This window comes from Manis javanica, chromosome 15 (genome assembly GCF_040802235.1).
Source record: "Manis javanica isolate MJ-LG chromosome 15, MJ_LKY, whole genome shotgun sequence".
Classification (NCBI taxonomy): Eukaryota; Metazoa; Chordata; class Mammalia; order Pholidota; family Manidae; genus Manis; species Manis javanica.
Genome location: NC_133170.1, coordinates 79,069,735 through 79,089,697, shown reverse-complemented (window position 1 = coordinate 79,089,697; position 19,963 = coordinate 79,069,735). Strand labels below are relative to the sequence as shown.

The 19,963-nt window shown below is 48.7% G+C and overlaps 1 protein-coding gene across 8 annotated transcripts in view; it reads right to left on the bottom strand.

The window, feature by feature from the left end:
• MYO18B (myosin XVIIIB) overlaps positions 1–19,963 on the bottom strand; it is a 234,028-nt gene that overhangs the window by 198,152 nt on the left and 15,913 nt on the right. For all 8 annotated transcript variants that reach the window (XM_073223995.1, XM_073223991.1, XM_073223990.1 and 5 more), the window contains exons 7-11: positions 18,500–18,698; positions 16,461–16,603; positions 15,560–15,660; positions 11,757–11,820; positions 1,541–1,685 (exon numbers count right to left, since the gene is read on the bottom strand). In XM_073223995.1, coding sequence (XP_073080096.1) covers positions 1,541–1,685; positions 11,757–11,820; positions 15,560–15,660; positions 16,461–16,603; positions 18,500–18,698 — 652 coding nt within the window. The remainder of the gene's footprint in view (positions 1–1,540; positions 1,686–11,756; positions 11,821–15,559; positions 15,661–16,460; positions 16,604–18,499; positions 18,699–19,963) is intronic.

The window sequence follows — 19,963 nt, the reverse complement described above, 5'->3', positions numbered from 1 at the left end:
AGAGAAATGCAGCTGGACATATGCACGGACCATGTTCTCACACTCTAATGTGCGTGACCCAGGTTGGTCTCAGTGACCACAAAGCTGAGTGAGAAGCATTACCATGAGCAAAAAGGATGTGATACCCCAACAGCTGAGGCATTGAGCCTGGTGCACAACTGAGTTTGGAAAGGCAAGTGGCTTTGATTTCTCACATTCAATCATGTCTACCCTTGCTTTGGAACAACTTAGGGATCCCTACCTTACTTATTTCGGACTTGGCATAATTTCTAGAAATTTCCAAAATCAAATCAGTGGGCCAACACATGTAGTTCAAGTGCGTGAGAAGGAAAAGAATGGACCACAAGCCCACAAGTGTAGGAGTGACAGTAATGATGTGCCAGCACATTCCAGAGAGTCTTTTTCCCCATATAAGACCCAGAACGTCAGCCAGAGTTGATGTACAGAGCACAGACTGCAATTCACATGTGCTCTTAACAAGTCAATTCCAAATCTGTGTGGGCCCAAAGAAAGCCATCCGTACTGGAAAGACCTAGACAAGAACAGTGATAGTCCAAGGCAGGAACCATATTGCTCTTAATCCCTACTGTCACCCCAGGACCTTTCACAGGGCCAAAAGATATAGCAGATGAGGCTGGGTAGGGAAGTGAGGAGACTTGAGTGCCAAGCCATGGAATTTCACTTGCTTTAATAAGCAAGCAAAAACCCTCCAGAGGATTCTAGGCAGGGGAATGGCACAACAGGTCTATGTTTCAGACAGGGGCCAATGGTCACAGTGAGGAAGGTCAGAGGGAAGAGTGAAGGCATCAGCAACGAGGCTACTGCAACAGTCCATGCAAAAAGAAAAAAAGACTGGCAAATAGAGAGGTCAGAAACCAGCATTCAAATGTTGTCATAGACAGAATCTAAAGGGCCAGGTGAATAATTGGAGAGGGAGAGGTGAGGATGAGAAGAATGATCAGAACCAGGTAGGAAACTAAGTCGAAGTAGGCATAATCAACAAACAGACAATTATGGAGGACAGCAGAGTCAGGGAGAGAAGGATAGCTGGCTTAGCATCAGCACATATGGAAGGGCACACCTCCAAGATGTTTAGGTAGAAACACACCTTTATTGCTTGGACCCAACCTCTTACACGGTCTAGAGCTTCTTTGCTCGGTACAATGGCCACGTGGTTATTTAAATTTACATTAATTAAAATTTAATGCAATTAAATCTCAACTATTCAGCTACATGAGCTACAAGCTGAGTGCTCAATAGCCAGATGTAGCCAGTGGTTTCTATGCTGGACAGCACGGAAGTCCACCTCCATCATCACAGAAAGTTCTGTTGGACAGAGTTGTTCTACAAGGTCTGCCTGAAAAACCCAGCCCTGTTTCCTTCTCACCGTGCCTGGTTTAGCAGCCTCCTGAAGAGCCGTCCCAGAGACACAGAAGACGACAGATTGAGCCTGTCCCACCTCGTGGAGAGAAGGGCCTTGTCAGGCACCTGCCAGTGGTGACAGCTGGCAGCCCAGGTGAGCGCAGCAGGAAGGACGTACCTTTGCAGGCTCCCGCTGCTCCGAGATGGTAGATGGCTGCCAACACCCGCCAAATGGCTTGCTGCTCACTCTCCGAAATGCCCAGCGTCTCCATGGCACCCTGGAGCTGGGCAAAGGCAGCCACTGCCTTCTGCTTGTCTTCAGGCTGAGAGTGGAAGGAAAAAGAAAGAAAAAGAGGTCGTCATGGTGAAGCAAATGCAAACTCACAACTTGAAGCCAAGTTTGGTCTCAGGCGAACATGTGGTCACTTTATTATCACAGCGAATCACCCACAATTAGGTAGGCTGAGGAGTGTTGGCACATAGAACTCAAGAGTGTCGGGAAAGTTATAAAAAGCATTTCTATCTGACTTTGGAAATGTAGTGTGATTTTTATCCATTCATTCGTTCATTGAGTAGATTTATTGGGGCTCTGCTCTGTGCTGGCTGGGCTCTGGGATGCAAAGATGAGCAAAACCTAGGACTTGACGTTGAGGACCTTGCAAGGGAACAGTGGAAAGAGACATAAAAGCAACGAAGCGTGAAACAGGCCAAGCGGTAGGATTTGGGTATAAGTGGGGAATTACGGGATATCAGAGGTAGGAATGAACTAATTAATCCCACCCAAGAGAGTCAAAGAGAATGCCATAGAAGATGAGACAAAGTGGTGATTGAAGTTTGAAAGATAAATAGGCAGAGTTGACCAATGTCATATACTAAAGGTCACAATAGACAGAAGGGACTAAATGGACAACATTTTTAGATCTTTGGAGACAACCGGTGATCAACTGAATGTGGACCCAGAAGCAAGTATTTTTGAAGGTGGGCCAGACAGAGAAGTAGAAGAGATAGAGCATGAGAAGCTTGCAGGTGCCGACTGTGAAAGCCTCAAACATGATATTAACAGGCATGGGCTTTATATTTCAGCCACGATTTGCAAATACGCATCCCTGTTCACATTCCTGGACCTGTGGCAGACATTATTAATCGATCAAGATCCCACGGCAAGCCAGTGAGTCCAAATTCTTCTCAGGACATCACCTCTTGCAGCCACCACCAACTGATCTGTCTCGACGACCGAAATGAACACCGTGCGCCATCCCCGGTGCAAGCGGTGGGAGGCTGCCAAAGGCTTTTAAGCCGGAGGAAAGAGAAAATGACATGATCAGATGTTTATGGACTGTAGGGTGTTGTTTTTGCTTTTTCAGATTTACGACTCCAATTATATTTGATTGAATATTAAAATTAGTCTGAAACTCTTGCACACACACCATCTGGCCAAGGAGACTCAGCCCAGAAGCCTGCTGGGTTGAGAGGAAGTGAGCTGGGGACAAGAATGCTTCTGTCAATAATCCACTGGCTGATAATGAGGAACTGGTTTGCACTTGGTCTGCTTACAGAGCTTGGGTGATGAACCGTGGGCTGTGAAAGCTGGCAGGTCCTTGAATGTTGTGGCATTCAATGCCCAGACAGGGGATGATGCTTGCCCAAGGTCACAGGGCAAATTAATATCAGATACAGACTAGAATCGGGCTTTTCTGATTTCCAGCCTAGGTCAGTTATCCCTTCCATTCAAGGCACTTCTTCTAACTAGGAAAGAAACCTGCAAAGAACATCGACCAATTGGGGCGATGTCAAAGCAGGCAGTGACATTGAGAGATTCACTGTGGAAACGTTTCAATTAATAGCAAAAGCATGTTTCCACTGATCCATCATATTTCTGGGCCACCATAGGACCACAAAATCCCTAGCAACTAGGAGCTCAGCCTAGCAACCGCAGCTGCTCCACTGGAGCAAATGAAGGGAAGGAAGGCGTCTTACCAACATGCTCTGTTATTTATGAGATTTCAAAGTAGCAGAGAAAGGACACCAAAAGGACAGTGGCAGCTCATTTATTATGGCCCCCACTGTCAGCTAGGAGCATTTGACTTTAAGTTACAGGCAGACTCCATCAGCTGCCACTTAGCTCATGTGAAGAGAAGGAGAAAACTTCACTAAAGCTTATTTGCTTCCTTTTCTCTCCCTCGCCCGAGCCCCTCCCAAGTCTGTGTTCCAATGAAAGACTTGGAGTTGCAAATATATATATATTTCTGCTCCAAAGCAAATCAGACCAGGAAAATGTTCACAGTTCCTTAAACTTCTGGGAAACCAAACAACTCTGCACAATGCCCTGATGAAAGCCCCTGCTTGCATCAAAATCATGAAATGAATGATCAAATTAGTGGGAAAAAACCAACTCATAGCAGAAATGTCCATCCACCAGAGAATGGATAAGCAAAGGGTGGGGTGGCCAGGGTGCTGTGATGGAGTACTATGCAGCAATGAAAAAGAATGGGGCACCACAGACCCAGGGTGAGCCGGAGGAGCCAGATGTGGAAGAATTCACACCCAGGATTCCATGTATGTGACATTCAAACATGGACAAAACTAACCTCTGGAAGAGGAATAACGACTGGCGGGGGGCCCCTGACGGGAGGGGACTCAAGGGAGCCTTCATCAGAATGCAGAGTGTTCTAGGTCTTGATCTGGGCTGTGGCTGCCAGTGTGTTTAAGAATATAATCATCATTGAGTTGGACACTTAAAATTGGTGCAGTTAATATGCTTTATGTCTTGCCTCAATTCTTAAAACATTAATGAAGAAAAAATGTCAACTCACAAGATATCCAGGGTCTGATGCAATGAAAGACTCAAGGTCAACCAAAGACTGCAGGTAATTCAGTGAAAAAGAAAATCTAAAATGTTCTCTCCACATGAACCTGAGCTGTGCTCAGAGTACCCAGGAGACTCCCACAATACGGACGATGGTCAGGTTTGGATTGGGAGTCAGGCGGGACCGGGTGTCTCTTGACTCTGCATTCCCAGTGGATGACTTTGCATTAATCTCTTACCCTTGAACTGAGGCTCAGTTTCCACTTCTGTAGAATGGAAATAATAGCCTACCCTCCTTCTAGGGCTGCTGTGGACTAAGTGAGTTGATGTGTGCAAAGCCCCAGCACCCAGTGGAGCTCAAACAATGCTGGCGTCCACACACCACTGCATCTCTCCTGCCCATGCCTTTGCCCAGGCTGTTCGGCCTTCCAGGGACACACTTCCTCACCGCTGCCCAAGTTCATGCACAGCACTCCATGGAAACTGAACCAGGAGTGGCCCAGGAGGGGCTCCCGGTCCAATGAGGGCGACAGATATGCAGATACTGACAGTCCAGAGGGAGTGCTGGGGGCTGGGAGACTGGGAGGGGCAAAGAGCAGACGGGGAGGGTCAGAGGCTTCCTGCAAGAAGTGGTGTAGGACACAGACAGAATGAGTGAGTTGTAGTGGGTGCTGGAGAGGCAGGGAGGGTCTCCAAGCCGAAGGGTGCAGGGCTGGGGCCCACAGCGCACTGGGTCCCAAGAACCCGGAGAAGGGTCATGCAGGCTGCCCTGCAGAGGGGAGGGCATGGGCAGCTGCCCTCTGATGGAGCGGGCGGCTGCTGGTGGCCTCCCTGGCCAAGGGACTGGCACCTGGGTGTCCTCTTCCCTGGTTATCAGCACAAGGGGTGGGGCATTCAGGCAGGTTCAGGGGGCTATAAACCAACCCCTCTCCTCCAGGGCCGGGGTGGGCTCCCCTCTCTCTACAACCAATCAGCCCGGGAGATTCGCACACCTCGACCCCAGGGCCTGCAGCAGGCTCGGAGAGGAAAATGCTGAACATGGACTCAATTCTTCTGCAGGAAACCTCAGTGCCTGCACAGGTGGGTGAACCTCATGGAGACCACGGGGCAGGCAGGACAGGTGTCCGTCCAGAGCCAGGAGCTACCCATTTCCAAGTGTCCCTGCCCCATGTTGGGTCTTGCTTGGCCTACATCCTCTCTGGACACCGGGAGTCCATTTTAAGGAAGGAGGAGAGAAAGCATTAGTTGAGCACCTATTATGCTCTACATGGACCTTTTATTTTGTAAGGCAGGTGTGGGTCTCTCCAAATAATGGAGGAGGAAACTGAGGCACAGAGAGGTTTAGGCATTTGTCTAAGGCCTCCCAGTTGGGGTGGGACAATATCCCAATATGCTGATACTCTACAGAGCCCCCAAGCCAAGGAGCAGGCTGAGTGGTTGGGTGCTGTTCTGTCCATTCCACAGGTAGAAAACTGAGGCTGAAAGATGCCCAAGGGCACACACTGGGTCAGACCCCAGGGCACGTGGTCTTCAGCCACTACACAGGACTGAGATGACAGAGCAGGATGAACACTTGTGGCAAATTTGGAGCCGGGCCAATCTGCATTCCAGTCCAGTCCCTGCCACTTAAAGGCTGTGTGCCCTTGGGCAAATAACTTCACCTCTCTGAGCCTGGTTATTCTTCCTGAAAAACAGATGTGAAAATAATCCCTTACCTCAAAGGGTCATTAGGAGGATTCAACTAAGGAAGCTCCCAGCCCCAGTGCATGGCCCCCACCTGTGCACTTGGAGACCATTCCTCTGCGGTTGACAACTGGGTCATAGTAAATAAATGTGCCTCTGGCCAAAGCCTGGGAAGTGACAGCCAGAAGCAAGTGCTGGGAGCCCAGGATTATTATTATTATTATCACTGCTGCTGGGCACTTTCTTAAAACATCAGGCTAGGTTGCAGAAAAATAAATTATAGAGAAGAAAATAACATGAAAGCTTTGTGTTTTCACATGTGTCTTGGTGCCCTGGAAGATCTCAAGTAAGTTCCATTTAAAAGCTGAAATGTGGCAGGCAGGGGGTACACAGTGTGAGGACCAGGAGGTAGAACTGCTGGTCAGCAGGCAGAGGGGGGCCCCCCAAGGGCTGGCGCCACCTGGGGGTCTCAGAGCTTCCCCCCGGGCCCCTGCTGCAGCTGCCCACCCCACACTTCCTCCTGTGCTCTTTGGCCACACTGCACTGTTTGCCATCTCCCCACCTTTACTTTGTACTAGGTGCTAGGTGTAGCAGGAATGCTGGCCTCACTGCACCTGTCCATCTTCACTCTCAGTCCAGGTTAGTGTGTTATCACCTCCTCCAGGAAGCCTTCCCTGATAAGCCTCTACCACTCCCAGCCTGGCCTCAGCCTACATACACCTCTATTCAGGCACCTGTCATTCTGGTTTGGAATGATGTCCTTTGGGATAGAGACCTGGCTGACTTACTTCTCCGTGTAAGGGCCTGTGATCTAGTAAGACCAATAAATAGCCACTGATGAGGGAACATCAATGAGCTGCCAGTTGGCGTCCCTGATAAGAGGGTTTGTCCCCCATAAGATGGGCCCATGGTGCTAGTAATTCCGTGTTCAAGGACTCCAGACACCCAGGCTGGCTGAGGGGTAAAAGCCGCAGACTCTCAAATCTGCCTCTCCAGTTCCTCAGTGATTCCCAGCAACCACCCCAGCTCCCAGGATGCAGGCAGTTGATCCAAAGACACCAGACCCCCAAAGCCCTAGGCAACACCTTCAAAGACACAGAAGGGTCAATTCAGGTGTAATTCACAGAGCATTGCCTACCAAGGTAGCAAAGGTTAGAAAACAGGAAAGACGTGATCTTAGCCAAGTTGTGGCAAGTGGGACATGCTCATTTATTTATTCACTCGACAAATATTTAAGGGGCACTTGCTGTATGCCTGGCTCAGTATTAGGTCTTGCATAATATACAAACAATGGACAGGACACACAAGACCCCCATCCTCTCAGAACTTAGGGTCCAGGGGAACAGACTATAAGTAAACAAAGAGTGTGATACACAATGAGAAATTGTTACCGAAAGATCACAAAAAAGACCTTAACAGGAGGCCTCCCCTTGGACAGCAGGCTGGGAAGGCGGCGGCACTGGCACTGAGACGGATGAATGCGCGAAGATAGTGATCACCTCCTAATTAAGAACTACAAAAGGGTTTTACAATACGTTTCAGTGGACAACAGAAAGGGAAAAACATCAAGGAATCATGACTCCACCATGAATATCTGTCTGGTCATTAAAAATATTGCTTGTGAAAGTTTTCACGACATACAGATTTTTATGAATTATGTAAAATATCATTAGAAAAATACTGAGAATATCTGCCGAAATGTCACCAATGGATGTCTCTGGATGGGTGACTGTTTTTGGTTTGTGTGAGTGTGTGTGTTTTGGTTTTAGTTGTTCTGAATGCTGTTTCCTGATTTCCCACAGGAAGTATGCATTAACTTAATTCTTTAAATAAATGTTCCATTCACAATACAAACTAAAGGAGAATAGAGGTAAAACCGGTAAACGATAAAACACGGCGTGGACGGCCAAGGTACACCCAACGGGTCCAATGTTGCCGACTAGGCTAATGCTGAATAATAACCCAATAATAATACAAGCTGACGCTGGCTGAATTCCAGGCACTGGAAGCCCAGGTACTTGATGGGCTTTATCTTATTTAACTCGGGAGCAAGAGGGAGTTATGACCATCCCAGTTTTACAGATGAGGAAACTGAGGCCCAAAAAAGAAAATTCACTTTGCTTAAGACTGCCCAGCCTTAAGTGCTGGTACTGAGACTGGAACCTGGGTCTGTCAGACTCCAGATTCCTTTACTTAACTGCTGTCATCAGTGAATTTTCAGACGATAACAAAACCAGCTGTTACAGAAGAAACAGAAGCAGGATCTGATCTGAGTCCCGGGACTGGCTGGGAGGAAGGCTCCGCTAGGCAGGAATTTGGGCTGTAGAACTGCTAGAGAAAATGCAAGACATCTAGTTAAATCTGAATTTCTGATAAACAATGGATAATTTTTTAGTGTTCATTATATGCCCCTGAAATATTGGTATAGCAGGAATGCTGGCTTCACTGCACTAACTTCACTCAGTCCAGGACCAGCTCAATGCTCACCTCCTCCAGGCAGCCTTCTCTGATTCAACTCCAACACCCCGGACCCACCCATGCAATACTTGGGACATATTTACACTAAAAAAAATTCAACATTTATCTGAAATTCAAATTTAACTGAGAGTCTTTCATTTTTTTTTCCATTTTGCTGAATTATAACTGACAAATAAAAACCGCATATTTTTAGGTGTACATGCAATGATTTGACATCCATATACATGGTGAAATAATTACCACAATGAAGTTAATTAATACATCCACCACTTCACAGAGTTACCATTTTTTCTGTGTGTTTTGAAAAGAATTAAGATCCACTCTCCTAGGAAGTTTTAAGTGCACAAAAATACAGTATTATTAGTTAGGGTCATCATGCTGTACGTTAGATCAGTTACAAGATGAACAAGTTCTGGGCACCCCATGTTTTTATTGCTAAACCTGGCAACTTGGGAGGCTTGTACTTAGCACCTCGCATTCTTGGGGTACATTCCCTGGCCTTCAGATTCCCTTACTGAGACTGTACCTGGCCTGCCCAGTCCCAGAATAGTAGCCCAGGATTGTATCAAAGACCAGCAACTTTTCAGAATCTATTTTTGTTTTTGGAAAACAGAGAAGACACTCTCGGGATACCCACCAGGTAGCAGAGAGAGAACAAAGGAACCATCCCTCCAGAAAACACCCCCCGGAAATACACACAAACGCACACACACAAAGAGAACAATTTCAAAGGCCTCCTGGACACGGAGACGCTGTGACCCACCCCTGTACACAGACTTACAGTCAAATCAGGCTGAGATGAACTCACTAGGGCCAAGTTCAGGCCCTTTTCCTCCTCAAAAAGGACGGAAAAATAACCAGCCACCCTCTTCCTGACTCAATTAGATACACTTGTCCAAAACTCATTAAGTGAACAAGGAAACCCAAGTGCCAGGATAGCTGCTCATCCTCTGCCGTCAAGGTTAAGGTCCCAGCTCCGAATGGCCCCCAGTCATGGGGAGTAAGAGTATGGAAAAAACACCGTGCTATGGCCTCCCTCCCATGGAGGGAGGGGTCGGGAAGAAGTGGACTTAGGTTGATTTAGATGGAAGACAAGTAGATCCAGAATTCAGTGATGGACGAGCTGCACTTTCACCTGCTGCAGACAGAGCCTCAACCACAGTGATTCTCAAAGCGGGGTCCTCAGACCAGCATAAGCATCACCTGGGAACTTGTGAGCAGTGCAGATTCTCAGGCCCCACCCCAGAACTACTGAATGGTAGCTCTGCGGATAGCACCCAGCAGTGTGTATATTGAGATATAACTGACAAAGAATAAATTACTCACCTTAAAAATGTACAAGTCAGTAAGCTTTGTGGTACATGCTCATGAAACTATCATGACCCCAGTGAAGACGACGACATACCCCTCAGCCCCAAAAAGCTTCCCTTTATAATCTTTTCTCCCCTCCGCCTGACCCCGTCCAGTCCCAGGCAACCACTGACTGTTTTCCATCACCACGGGTCACATTTCCTAGTTTCACATACATGGGGTCACAGGGCTGTACTCTCTCCTCTGAGATTTCTCACCCAGCATGATTATTTTGAGAGCGTGGTGTCCTTGACCAGAGCAATCCTTCACTCACTTTTATGGAGGATGAGTATACTATCTTAACGTGTAGTCTACAGTGTACCTCCATCTGTTCACCTCACAGCAGACACTTGGGTGGTTTCTAGGTTCTGGCGATTACAAATAAAACTACTTGGAACTTCCATGTAGAAGTTTTTGTATGGACAGACGTCTTCCTTCTCCTGCAGAGAAAGCCAGGGGTAGACTAGTGTGTCATATAGGAGGGACAAGTTTGACTTTTTAAGAGCCCGTTTTCCAAAATGGTAGTACTGTTTTCCATCCCCTCCAGCAGTGTATGTGAGTTCCAGTTACCACAAATTCTCACCAGCACTTGGTATAATCCATTTTTTTACATGTGGGCCTTTTGTAATTGCGTAACACTACTGCACTGTGGTTTCCATTTAAATTTCTTTAACGATGTTGAGCATATTTTCCTCTGCTTATTGGGCATTCTTCCATGAAGTGTACGTTGAAATCTCTTGCCAGTCTTTTTTGTTAGGTTGTTGTCTAGAGAGTCATTCATATATTCTGGATTCAAATACTTTATCAGATATGTAATCTGCAAATATTTTCTCCCAGTCTGTGGCTTGTATTTTCATATTCACCAACACTTTCAAACAGCAGAAATTCTTAATTTTGATGAACTACAGTTGATTTATTTGTTCTATTATGGACTGTGCATTCGGTGTTGCATCTAAGAAATCTTGACTCAAACCAAGGGTAGAAAAAAATTTCTCTTCTTCTAGAAATTTTATGGTTTTAAGTTTTACATTTAGGTCTACACTCTTTTTTTAAAAATTTTTTAGTATGGTGTGAGGTTGTGGATTGAAATTTATTTTTTGCATGAAGATACCCAATTATTCCAGTACCACCTGTTTCCCAGATGTGTATGTTTGGAAAAAAACTTCAATGTTGAAATCACCTACCCTCCTCCACCTGGTGAACTCCTATTCATTCTTCAAAACCCAGATCAAATGTCCCCTTGGCTAGGAAGTCTTCCCTGACTAAGGACAAATAGATCTCAAGTGTTCAACTATCCTCAAGTGTCCACAGCCTCTTGTGCAACCTCTGCCATATTCTTATCCTACATGACTGCATTAATCCTCACGTTTGTTTCTCCTGATAGAGTTAAAATTCATGGGTGAGGACTTTTATAGCAGCACTTAGCACAGGCTTGGCACAGGAGGAAGTGGTGTGTGTAGCAGAATCAGAGGCAGGTAGTGTAATGATTCTGAAAACAACTGTTGAAATATAAAATGCTTTAAATAATTGAATACCATTTCTCAAGGTCCTATGTACAGGCCACATCTTCCAAGAAGCCATCTCTGATGGCACCTACCCATATTATTCATCAATAACATTTTCTAAGAGTACTCAGTTGATTGATTTAGGCCAAGCCCTGTGCTAAGCATTTCATGTATCTCATTTCATTTAATCCTTAAAACCACTCCATGAGGCAGATGCTACTACTCTCATTATTTTAGAGGGCACAGACATTCAGAGAAGTTAGACTGTATGCCTGAAGTCACATATCAGTAAGTATCAGAGCTGGGGTTTGAACCGGATAGCCTGTTCCCAGAGCCACACTTTATCCTCTGGGTCTCCCACCCCCTGGTTCTCTTTATTCATACAAGTCTTATTGTCCCATCAAGCCAGGTGCTGCCAAGGTAACCCCTGCCTCCCGCACATGGCCAGCCCTTACCAGCTCTGCACTCCAGTGGCAAAGAAGAAGAGTTGCAAAAGGAACCCCTATATCACACTCCCATTCTGGCCATAGGAAGACAGACACCCAGACACCCTAAAAGGACCTCCCCCTTACCTTAGGCCACATGCCCATGCCGAAGGAGCTGCTATCTGCCATCTGGTGCAGGTACAGCTCTGTCCTGAAAGCAGAAAAGGGTCTAGGTAAGGGAGGCCCAAGGACACCAGTGACCTGGCAAGGCTCCACACGATGCTCCAGACAATCCCAGGTCCGGCCCCACTTCCAGAATATTCCTCACTGCCCTTACTTGGCCCTTGACAAATTCCAGAAAACCCTGGAAGAAAGAGTCATAGACTAAAAAGGGGAGTATGTCCTAACTCCAGCCTTCACTCATTGGCTGTGTGAACTTGCTCAAGGACGGTATTAGAACAGGTAACTTGAATTAGTCCTTTCTATATGCTGAATTTGAAGGTTATTCATGGTAGTGCCACCCAATAGGTACAAATACGATTCCCATTTTACAGATGACAAATCAGAGGCACTGTGAGTTAGCACTTTTCCCCTGCAGCTGCAAACATGGAGCCAGGAGTTGGGCTGAGCAATCTTGGCCCCCAGAGTATAGGTTCCTATGCTGTCCTACTACTCGCCCCTTCTCCCGGCCTCTGTCTTCACCCTATAAAGTGACATGATGCTTACGGCTCATTTCAGTGTTCAGACTGGAGGTTCCCTAAGAGGGGGAACTACAGACGGGCTGCCCAACCCTGCAAGCCTGAAGGGTGCCAGCAAAAGGGGAGGTGGAGGCACGGCCAGCCCTGCCCCTCCCTAGGCACACCTCACTCGGAAAAGCATCACAGAGCCCAGCACAGGCCCCCACACTTCCTGCCCCATGGCGGCTCAAACCGATTCCCGGAACTAGAGCTTACTCACCTGTCCCCAGGCAGTTTCTCCAGTTCTGGGCCCTCTAGTGCCCATACCCCCAGTTTCCTGCAGAACCCCATAGCCCAGGCTTCTGCCTCATGCCCTGGAAGGACGCTTGTCTCAAAGGGTTCAAGCCCAAGCCCAGCCCTGCCAGTAGTGGACCAGGTCTTTCTCTGAGTCTCCCTGTAGCTCATCTTGCCTCCCAGGATTAGATGAACTATTATATATAAACTCCCCCTGCCAGCTGGCACACAGTAGGTACTCTATAGTCTGCAGTTGTTCCCCTTGCACTCAACATGCTCTGTATTCCATCAGTTGGAAGTTCAACTTGACAAACAATTATGGAACATCTACCTGGTGCCAAGTCCTATACTAAGTGCTGGGGAAGCAGAAAGAAATAAAGGAGGGCCCCTGATTCAAAGATCATGCAATCAGCCTGGTGGGGAAGAGAGATCCACAAACTCCAGTGCAGCAAGGGCTGAATCAGAAGCACACACCAGGCACCAAAATGGCACAAAGGAGAAACTGAGGAAGCAACAGTCAGAAATTCTGCACTCCTCAAAAGGGTTTCAAAGGAGGGTTTTGAAGGATGAATAGGAGTTTGCCACATGCATGCATGGGATAAGGACATTTGTGAAAGTGGGAACCAGTTTTTGTCTTTTGATAGCTTTCCTGTGAATGAAGGAAGAGCCTGGCAGCAGTGGAGGTAGGAAAAGGGAGACAGCCTAGGAGGTCACCAGAGCCCCAGCATGACTATGACCCCCTAAAGGGTCTTTGCTGTGCTAAGCACTTTTCTCGCATCTCCCTGGGTCCCTGAAGCTCATCTGGGTCAGCCTCCTCCCCTTAGGCACAGCTTCCACATCACTCTAAGCACACCACACTCACCTTTGCCAGGCCCATTGACACAGAGCCCTCCCGGGCTGGACCTGGCCTGGCATAGAGGCTTGGCATCCTCTGCTGACAGCAGCCCAGCCCTGTCCTTCCTGGACTTATCTCACAGGGAGCCCCCAGCAGCCCCCTTTCCAGCAGGCAAGGGCTCCAGGCTCAGAACACAGCCCGATGCGGGTTCCCCAGAGAGATATGCGTGCCCGCCAGTGCTCTGAGAGATGTGGGAATGGAGGGCCCCAGAGGTGAAGCCTTTCACCTGAAGCCAGAGCTGGAATGCAGGATTCAGACTGCCATGTTCAGAGTTTATGAGAAGTTCTCCCACGTTATGCCCCAGCTGTCCACCAACAGGGCGCCTGCTGCTTTGAACGGATTTAAATGCCCGCAGGGTTGGCACTAGTAGGTACCCATTCTATAGAAAGGGAAACTGAGGTTCAGAGAGGACCACAGAGGGCACAGGCAGGATCCAAACACAATCCCTCTGAGCCCAAAGTCATCCTCACCAGCACAGCCCTGCTCAGGGTCTCGGGGGGTGTCAGGGCAGATCCCATTCTGCACAAAATGGACAAACACACAAAAAGCACACGCTTGGCCATGGTGCTACTCTACGCACACACGCCTGTCCACTTTATAACCCTTCTCATAGTGCTCCAAGGTAGATGTTTTCACACCCATTTTACAAGTCAGGAAAGGGAGGGTCAGGAAGGAAGAGTCCCCAGCCTGAGGTCACACAGCCAGCAAGGGGATAAACCAGATGCACATCCCTGCAGCTCAGCCCCGGAGTCCGTGGTCCCAGCCACCATACGCCACAGCCCCATTCCAGGTTCATCTGGAGGCTCTGACTGCCTTCCAGAAGCTTCCTTACAACTCAGTTACCCTGCTCTGGAAAGGGAGAGTTTCCTTGTAACCTGCCCTCTCTGCAAAACTCTCCAAAGGGTACAGCTGTCCTACGGCCTCAGCCGAGGACAACAGCCGGGTTGAGCCTGTCCTTCCAACTGCAGAGGCAGACGGGAGACAAACACTGGGGGAAGCACAAGGCAAACTGCAAATTGTCACCCAGAGTTTTATTCTCCTGGGGCTGCCTGAGAACCCTGCCTGTTCATTTGACATATGAGGAAACCGAGGCTCAGAGAGAGAGAGCCGTATGTGCCCAAGGATGCCCTACAGAGTCCGGCAGGGGCAGAGACTGGGCCACCTCCCCCAGGAAGCCCTCCAAGATGAGTTTCGCCTAGCCACCCTGCTTGCTGCTGCACTGGGTGCCCCCTTGTCCTCACGTACCCCATTTGGGCAAACCCTTCTGTGTGCCCAGGGCTCCCACCGAGTTTAGGAACTTCTGGAAGACTTCAGATCTTCTGTTCCTCACCCACCGCCCATGCTGCTGTTAGGCCCTAAGCTGACAGGCCACGGTCCCAGCCGCTCGCCTCCACCACCCCAGCGTTTATAAAGGGCTGTGAGTGACTTATCTCACTTAATCCTATAAGGATGGTCAAGGTATTGTTTTCACTTTACAGAGGAAGAAGCTATGAAACATGAAAGGAAATGGGGTCAACTTATGTCAAGGGGCTTTCAGATGGAGCTAGGAGGCCGTTAAGGAGACAGGCCATCTGCACGTCCTCATGGATGGAACCATGAACATTTGAACTGGGCCAAACTGCAAATACCCGCAAGGGCTCAGCCTGAACACCTGTAACTCTACAGTGAGAGGCTTTGCTTAGTGATGGCCCTAGCAACCAGTTACATGCAGTCAAGATCATCAATTTTCTGCCACCAACGCCAATCACAATTCTTTATAAACAACACATACAGTCTCTTTTGTCTTTAAAAATCCTTGTCACCCCCGGGGACACAATTTGGGTTGCTACCCAAATCTATGCTCCCTGAATTGCAATCCTGAGACCCCAAATAAATGTCTTTATTTCATGTCTGCCTCTTTTCTCCATTGACAAAACCGGGGTTCACAGTGGGCAGCACTTGACCTTCATCACGCAGCCCATGAGCAGTAACAGGCAGCTGGATTCAGAGGTCACGTTCGTACCACTGTCTCGACTGGGGCCCTGGAGAGAGGGTTTTCTTTGTCTCGCTGTCTTCCACTGTCCCTGCCCAGCCCTGTGGCTCACCTGAGATCCAGGTCCAACCCAGCCAGCATCTGGGAGAAAACCTCGAAATTGCCTTCCCCTTCCGGCTGCCGCGCCACACGGCTCTTCTCCAGAAGCATTGTCTGTGGTGGGCGGGACGGACACTGGTCAGCACTCCGGTACATCTGTCCCCTCCCTGGTGGCCAGCTCCCCGGAGGCCCCATCAGGATGCCCCACCCTGACCCACTCTTTGAGACAACATCTCAGGTTCAGTCTACATATCAAACTATCAGACCCTCATCTCACTAGTTCAGAGTCCATCTAGGGACTCAGCTAATGCAATAGATTCGTGCCGATTAAGGTACCCAAAGGTAATAACAATTAAACGGAGCCATCCTCCAACATATTCTTACTAGCGAAAGCCTTGAATAACTTGACCCAAATGGTGATTAATGGTAGAATTTCAGGGCCAGGACAGAAGAGGGACTTAGCACTGATGAGCTTTCCTGATTCTGGATATTATCTCCACTCTGCATACAAACAACTCTTCTAATAACCTAATCCTATTTTCTGTTCAAACAGAGTGTCTGTGCAGGGGAGGAGAAGGGCCTGGTGATTTTGGAGATGGGAACAAACAGGCCATGTGTTCGTCACACATGGACTGCTGCGGAAGGCCAGCAAGCGACTGTTTAATTTCAGCTTACGCTTTTAAGGCCCAGCTAATGAGCGACTGAATTATATATTTACTCATGAATATTTCATCCCTGTGATATTCCGAGGGGCAGACGGGCTGGCTTGCTCACCATGTTCTGGGGCGCTGAGTGAGGTTGGGGGAGAGCACCCCACGGCCACGTGAGCCGTGACCACTTAGACACATTCCAGGGGGCGTGGGCTCTGCTGAGTGGGGCTGGGAACCACCTCTCCCATCTCCCAGAGGCCTCACCTGGAGCTGAGCAGCCGTGACTCGGCCTGTGGCATTGAAGTCCAGCGACATCACCATGGCAAACCGGGTGGCGTGGCAGCTGTGGCCAGTGGACACACAGCCAAAGGCCCGGAGGATGGTGAAGGTGGCTCGGATCTTCTCCACTGTGGGGGAACAGGTCAGGGTGTCACCCCAGACGCTGCCACTGCCACCCCACACGGGACTACGTTCCCCACTGGTGTCCACCCCAGGCCAGGCCCGATCCAGGCCGCAAGCCCCAGTGCACTTCCTGGTACCTCCCAGCTCAGCTCTAAACCATGCATATTCCACTGCTGTCCAGGCCCTGTGCTGCAAGCAGTGTGCAGGAAGAGCAAGATTGAGTCAGCCTGGGAGAGACATGGGCCCAGGGTGGGGGCTCGGGGCCTTAGAGAGCCTAGGAGGGTGAGGCATTAACATCCTCAGACCAGCTCAGAGAGGGCTAACAGCGTAGCAGCAGCCTGGAAAGTCCTGCAATCTCTCCACAATGTTTACAGAGCACCTACTACATGCCGGGCACTGTGCTAGGCTCCTGGATACAGCCTAGCCTGACTCCCACCCACAAACACACACCTTCACAGCAGAACTACATTCTTGGAGGGCCAAGACTGATGCCTGTCCCCACTGTATCTCCAGCTCCTAACATGGGCTCCGTGTAGAACAGGTGGTCGACAAAGTACTGGAATTAGCCCAGCTGAAAAGCAGAGCTCAGTGGGTGAATGTGAATATGGGCTTTGCCCTTTGCTAGTGACCTGATTTGGGACAAATTAATTAATCTCTCTGTGCTTCAGATATCCCACCTCTAAGATGAAGCTAGTAACAGTACCTACCTCGCGGGGTTGTCATGACTAAAAGATTTAACAATAAAAAGTGCTTAGAACGTGCTCCAAATATGGTGTTGTTAGTATTATATTTATTAGGACTAGAAAAGCAATGTATTCTCAGTGGGGAGAACATTGCCCCCAAAAAGTGAAAAACTGATTCTTGGGAGTAAGAGAACTTTGCTTTCTCCATGGAGCACAGATACACAGGCACAAACAGATACGTGGTATATCTGTGACATTAAAATTTCATGGTAGCAGGGTAATTAAGGAGGGGGAATGTCTAAAAAGACTCCCTAGAGGTGCAAAAAAAAAGAAAGACTGAGAACATGGGCCCAGGGGTGACAGTTCTGGAGCCAGACAGCCTGAGTTTGAATCCCAGCTCTAGGATGTGGGCTGTGTGGCTTTGGGCTAGCTAGTTAACCTGTCTTAATATCCTTGTCTATGAAATTTGAACAAAAATAGTATCTACCTTATAGGGCTATTTTAAATAATAAATAATTTAAGATGCTTGGAATAGGGCCTGGCGCCTATGTGCTCCGCAGGTGTTTACTATGATCATTACAAATATTGTGATTACTGTTACTTGGCCCTCTTTCTTCAGAGGCTGGCTCAGGAGCCTCTTGCTCAAGGAAGCCCTCACGCCCTCCTCTGGGCTCCCTCTGCCGCTGCACTAATCAGCCCTCTGCCAGCACTTTGTGCAGAGCATCTGAGTTTGGTACATCTGTGCCATTCAGTTTCCTCTGTCTCTCAGCTCCTCATGAACATCAGCCCTGCTCTTCTCTCTTTACTTGTTGGGCCCTCTGTACAGTTCATCAGGTTGTGCACTGCACAAGGACACCACATCTAAGGAGTGTTTATATATCACTTATATATCATAGAATCACAGATTTGTATATTTATTAGGATTTCCCAGCACATTGGTGGTCTAGTGTTTGGCTCCAATAATCTTAATATCTGATGATGGTTCTGCAGAAGGCTGTGAACATCTTGAGGAAGGGGTACCTTCTTTCTAACCAGTGCAAAGTTGTCCACTGGACTAGGATGACCCCCCTCAGGAGCAAGCACAGGCTCTGCGCACAGGTGCTCAGTGGATGCTAGCTGAATGACTGTGAGGAGGAGCAGTCCAGGACACCCCCCCCACTCTCCTCTCCCTCCTCCCACAACCCACCCACAATATGTGTCACCTGGAGGCTACTATACCTGAGACCCCGCCATCCACACCACCTGCCATCTCCACCAGGTGCTCCAGGACCTGCTCACAGCAGGTGGTCTTCCCGGCGCCACTCCGGCCCAAGGCCACAATGCTCTGGTCTTTCCGCTGGCTCAGCAGTGCCCAGTATGCCCGCTGGGCCAGGGAGCCAACGTGGGCAGACAGGCCCTCCCGGCTGCCCCGGGGCACCTGCAGGAAGATCTTAGGCATCAGCCTTTCCCTCTCCAGCCAGTCCCAGGAAGCAGTCCAAGACAGTGCCCCACCCCAGCCTCTAGCCCAGATCTGTGTCCCAACCTCCCATCCTGCTCCATCCTTGGGGAGAGCCCAGCCCGGGGTTCTAGTCCCACCCCTGGTTCACAGTGAGTCCTTGGGCATCCTTTGAGCCTACACTGAACCTGGGTCTCCTCTTCAACTACCAGGAAGCCTGAACTAAAACTGTTAGCTTATAGAGCCCATCTGACTTGGTACTCAAATCATTGGGTCATACCTGCCTATGATGCGGCACTGGATGAAATGGCCCAATGAATGAGTGATGTCTGCCATGGAGCCAGAATGGGGTGTTAGGGAGCTGGTGGTACATCTGCTATATGCATTTGCCATCACAGATTTAGATAATACCTGAAGTCCCTTCCAGTTCATTCATCCATCCATTCATTCTTTATTTGATTTAAAAAAAACTCATTGAGTACCTACCATGCAGCAGGCACTGTCTCAGGCACTGGGGGCAAAACACTACCCAAAACAGATAAAGAAACTGCCAACCATGAGGAAATGCCATCGTCCACCTATTAGAATGGCTTTTTAAATGTTTTTAATTTCTTTAACACTCACAACCAACTTCTGGTAAAGACCGAGAGCAACTAGGATTCTCATACACGGCTGGGGGGGACGCCAAATGACACACTCCGGGAGCAACTGGGCACCACTCATACAGCGAGGTGCGCACTCAGCATGGAACCCAGCAATCCCTGCCTAGGTATTTACCCAAGAGAAATGGACGTTTTTGTTCACAGAACACCCTCTACGGCACTGGTCACATTGAGAAAACGTTCAAAATCACCAAAAAGTAGAAACAGCCCAAATGTCTGTCAACTGGCAAACTAGGGCTCCCGACCATCCTGGTTTCAGCATTAAAACTTCTGTTTCTGGAAAACGCTCCTTCCTGAGAAAAGCAGAACACCGTGTCGCCCTGTGAGTGGACCGACAGACTAAAGCACCCCTGCAATAAAAGAAAGAACGAATGGCTGAAAGCCGCAACAGTGGGTGACTCTCAACTGCGTGGTGGAAACTAGCCGATTCCAAAGGTTACTGCGGTACAAGTCCATTTATATGACTTTTCAGAAAAGGCAAAACCATAAGGACAAAGAAAACCCAGACCGGTGGCTGTCAAGGGCAGGACACGGAGGAGGGGAGGACCACAAAGGGCCCCAAGAACTTTCTGGGGTGATGGAACT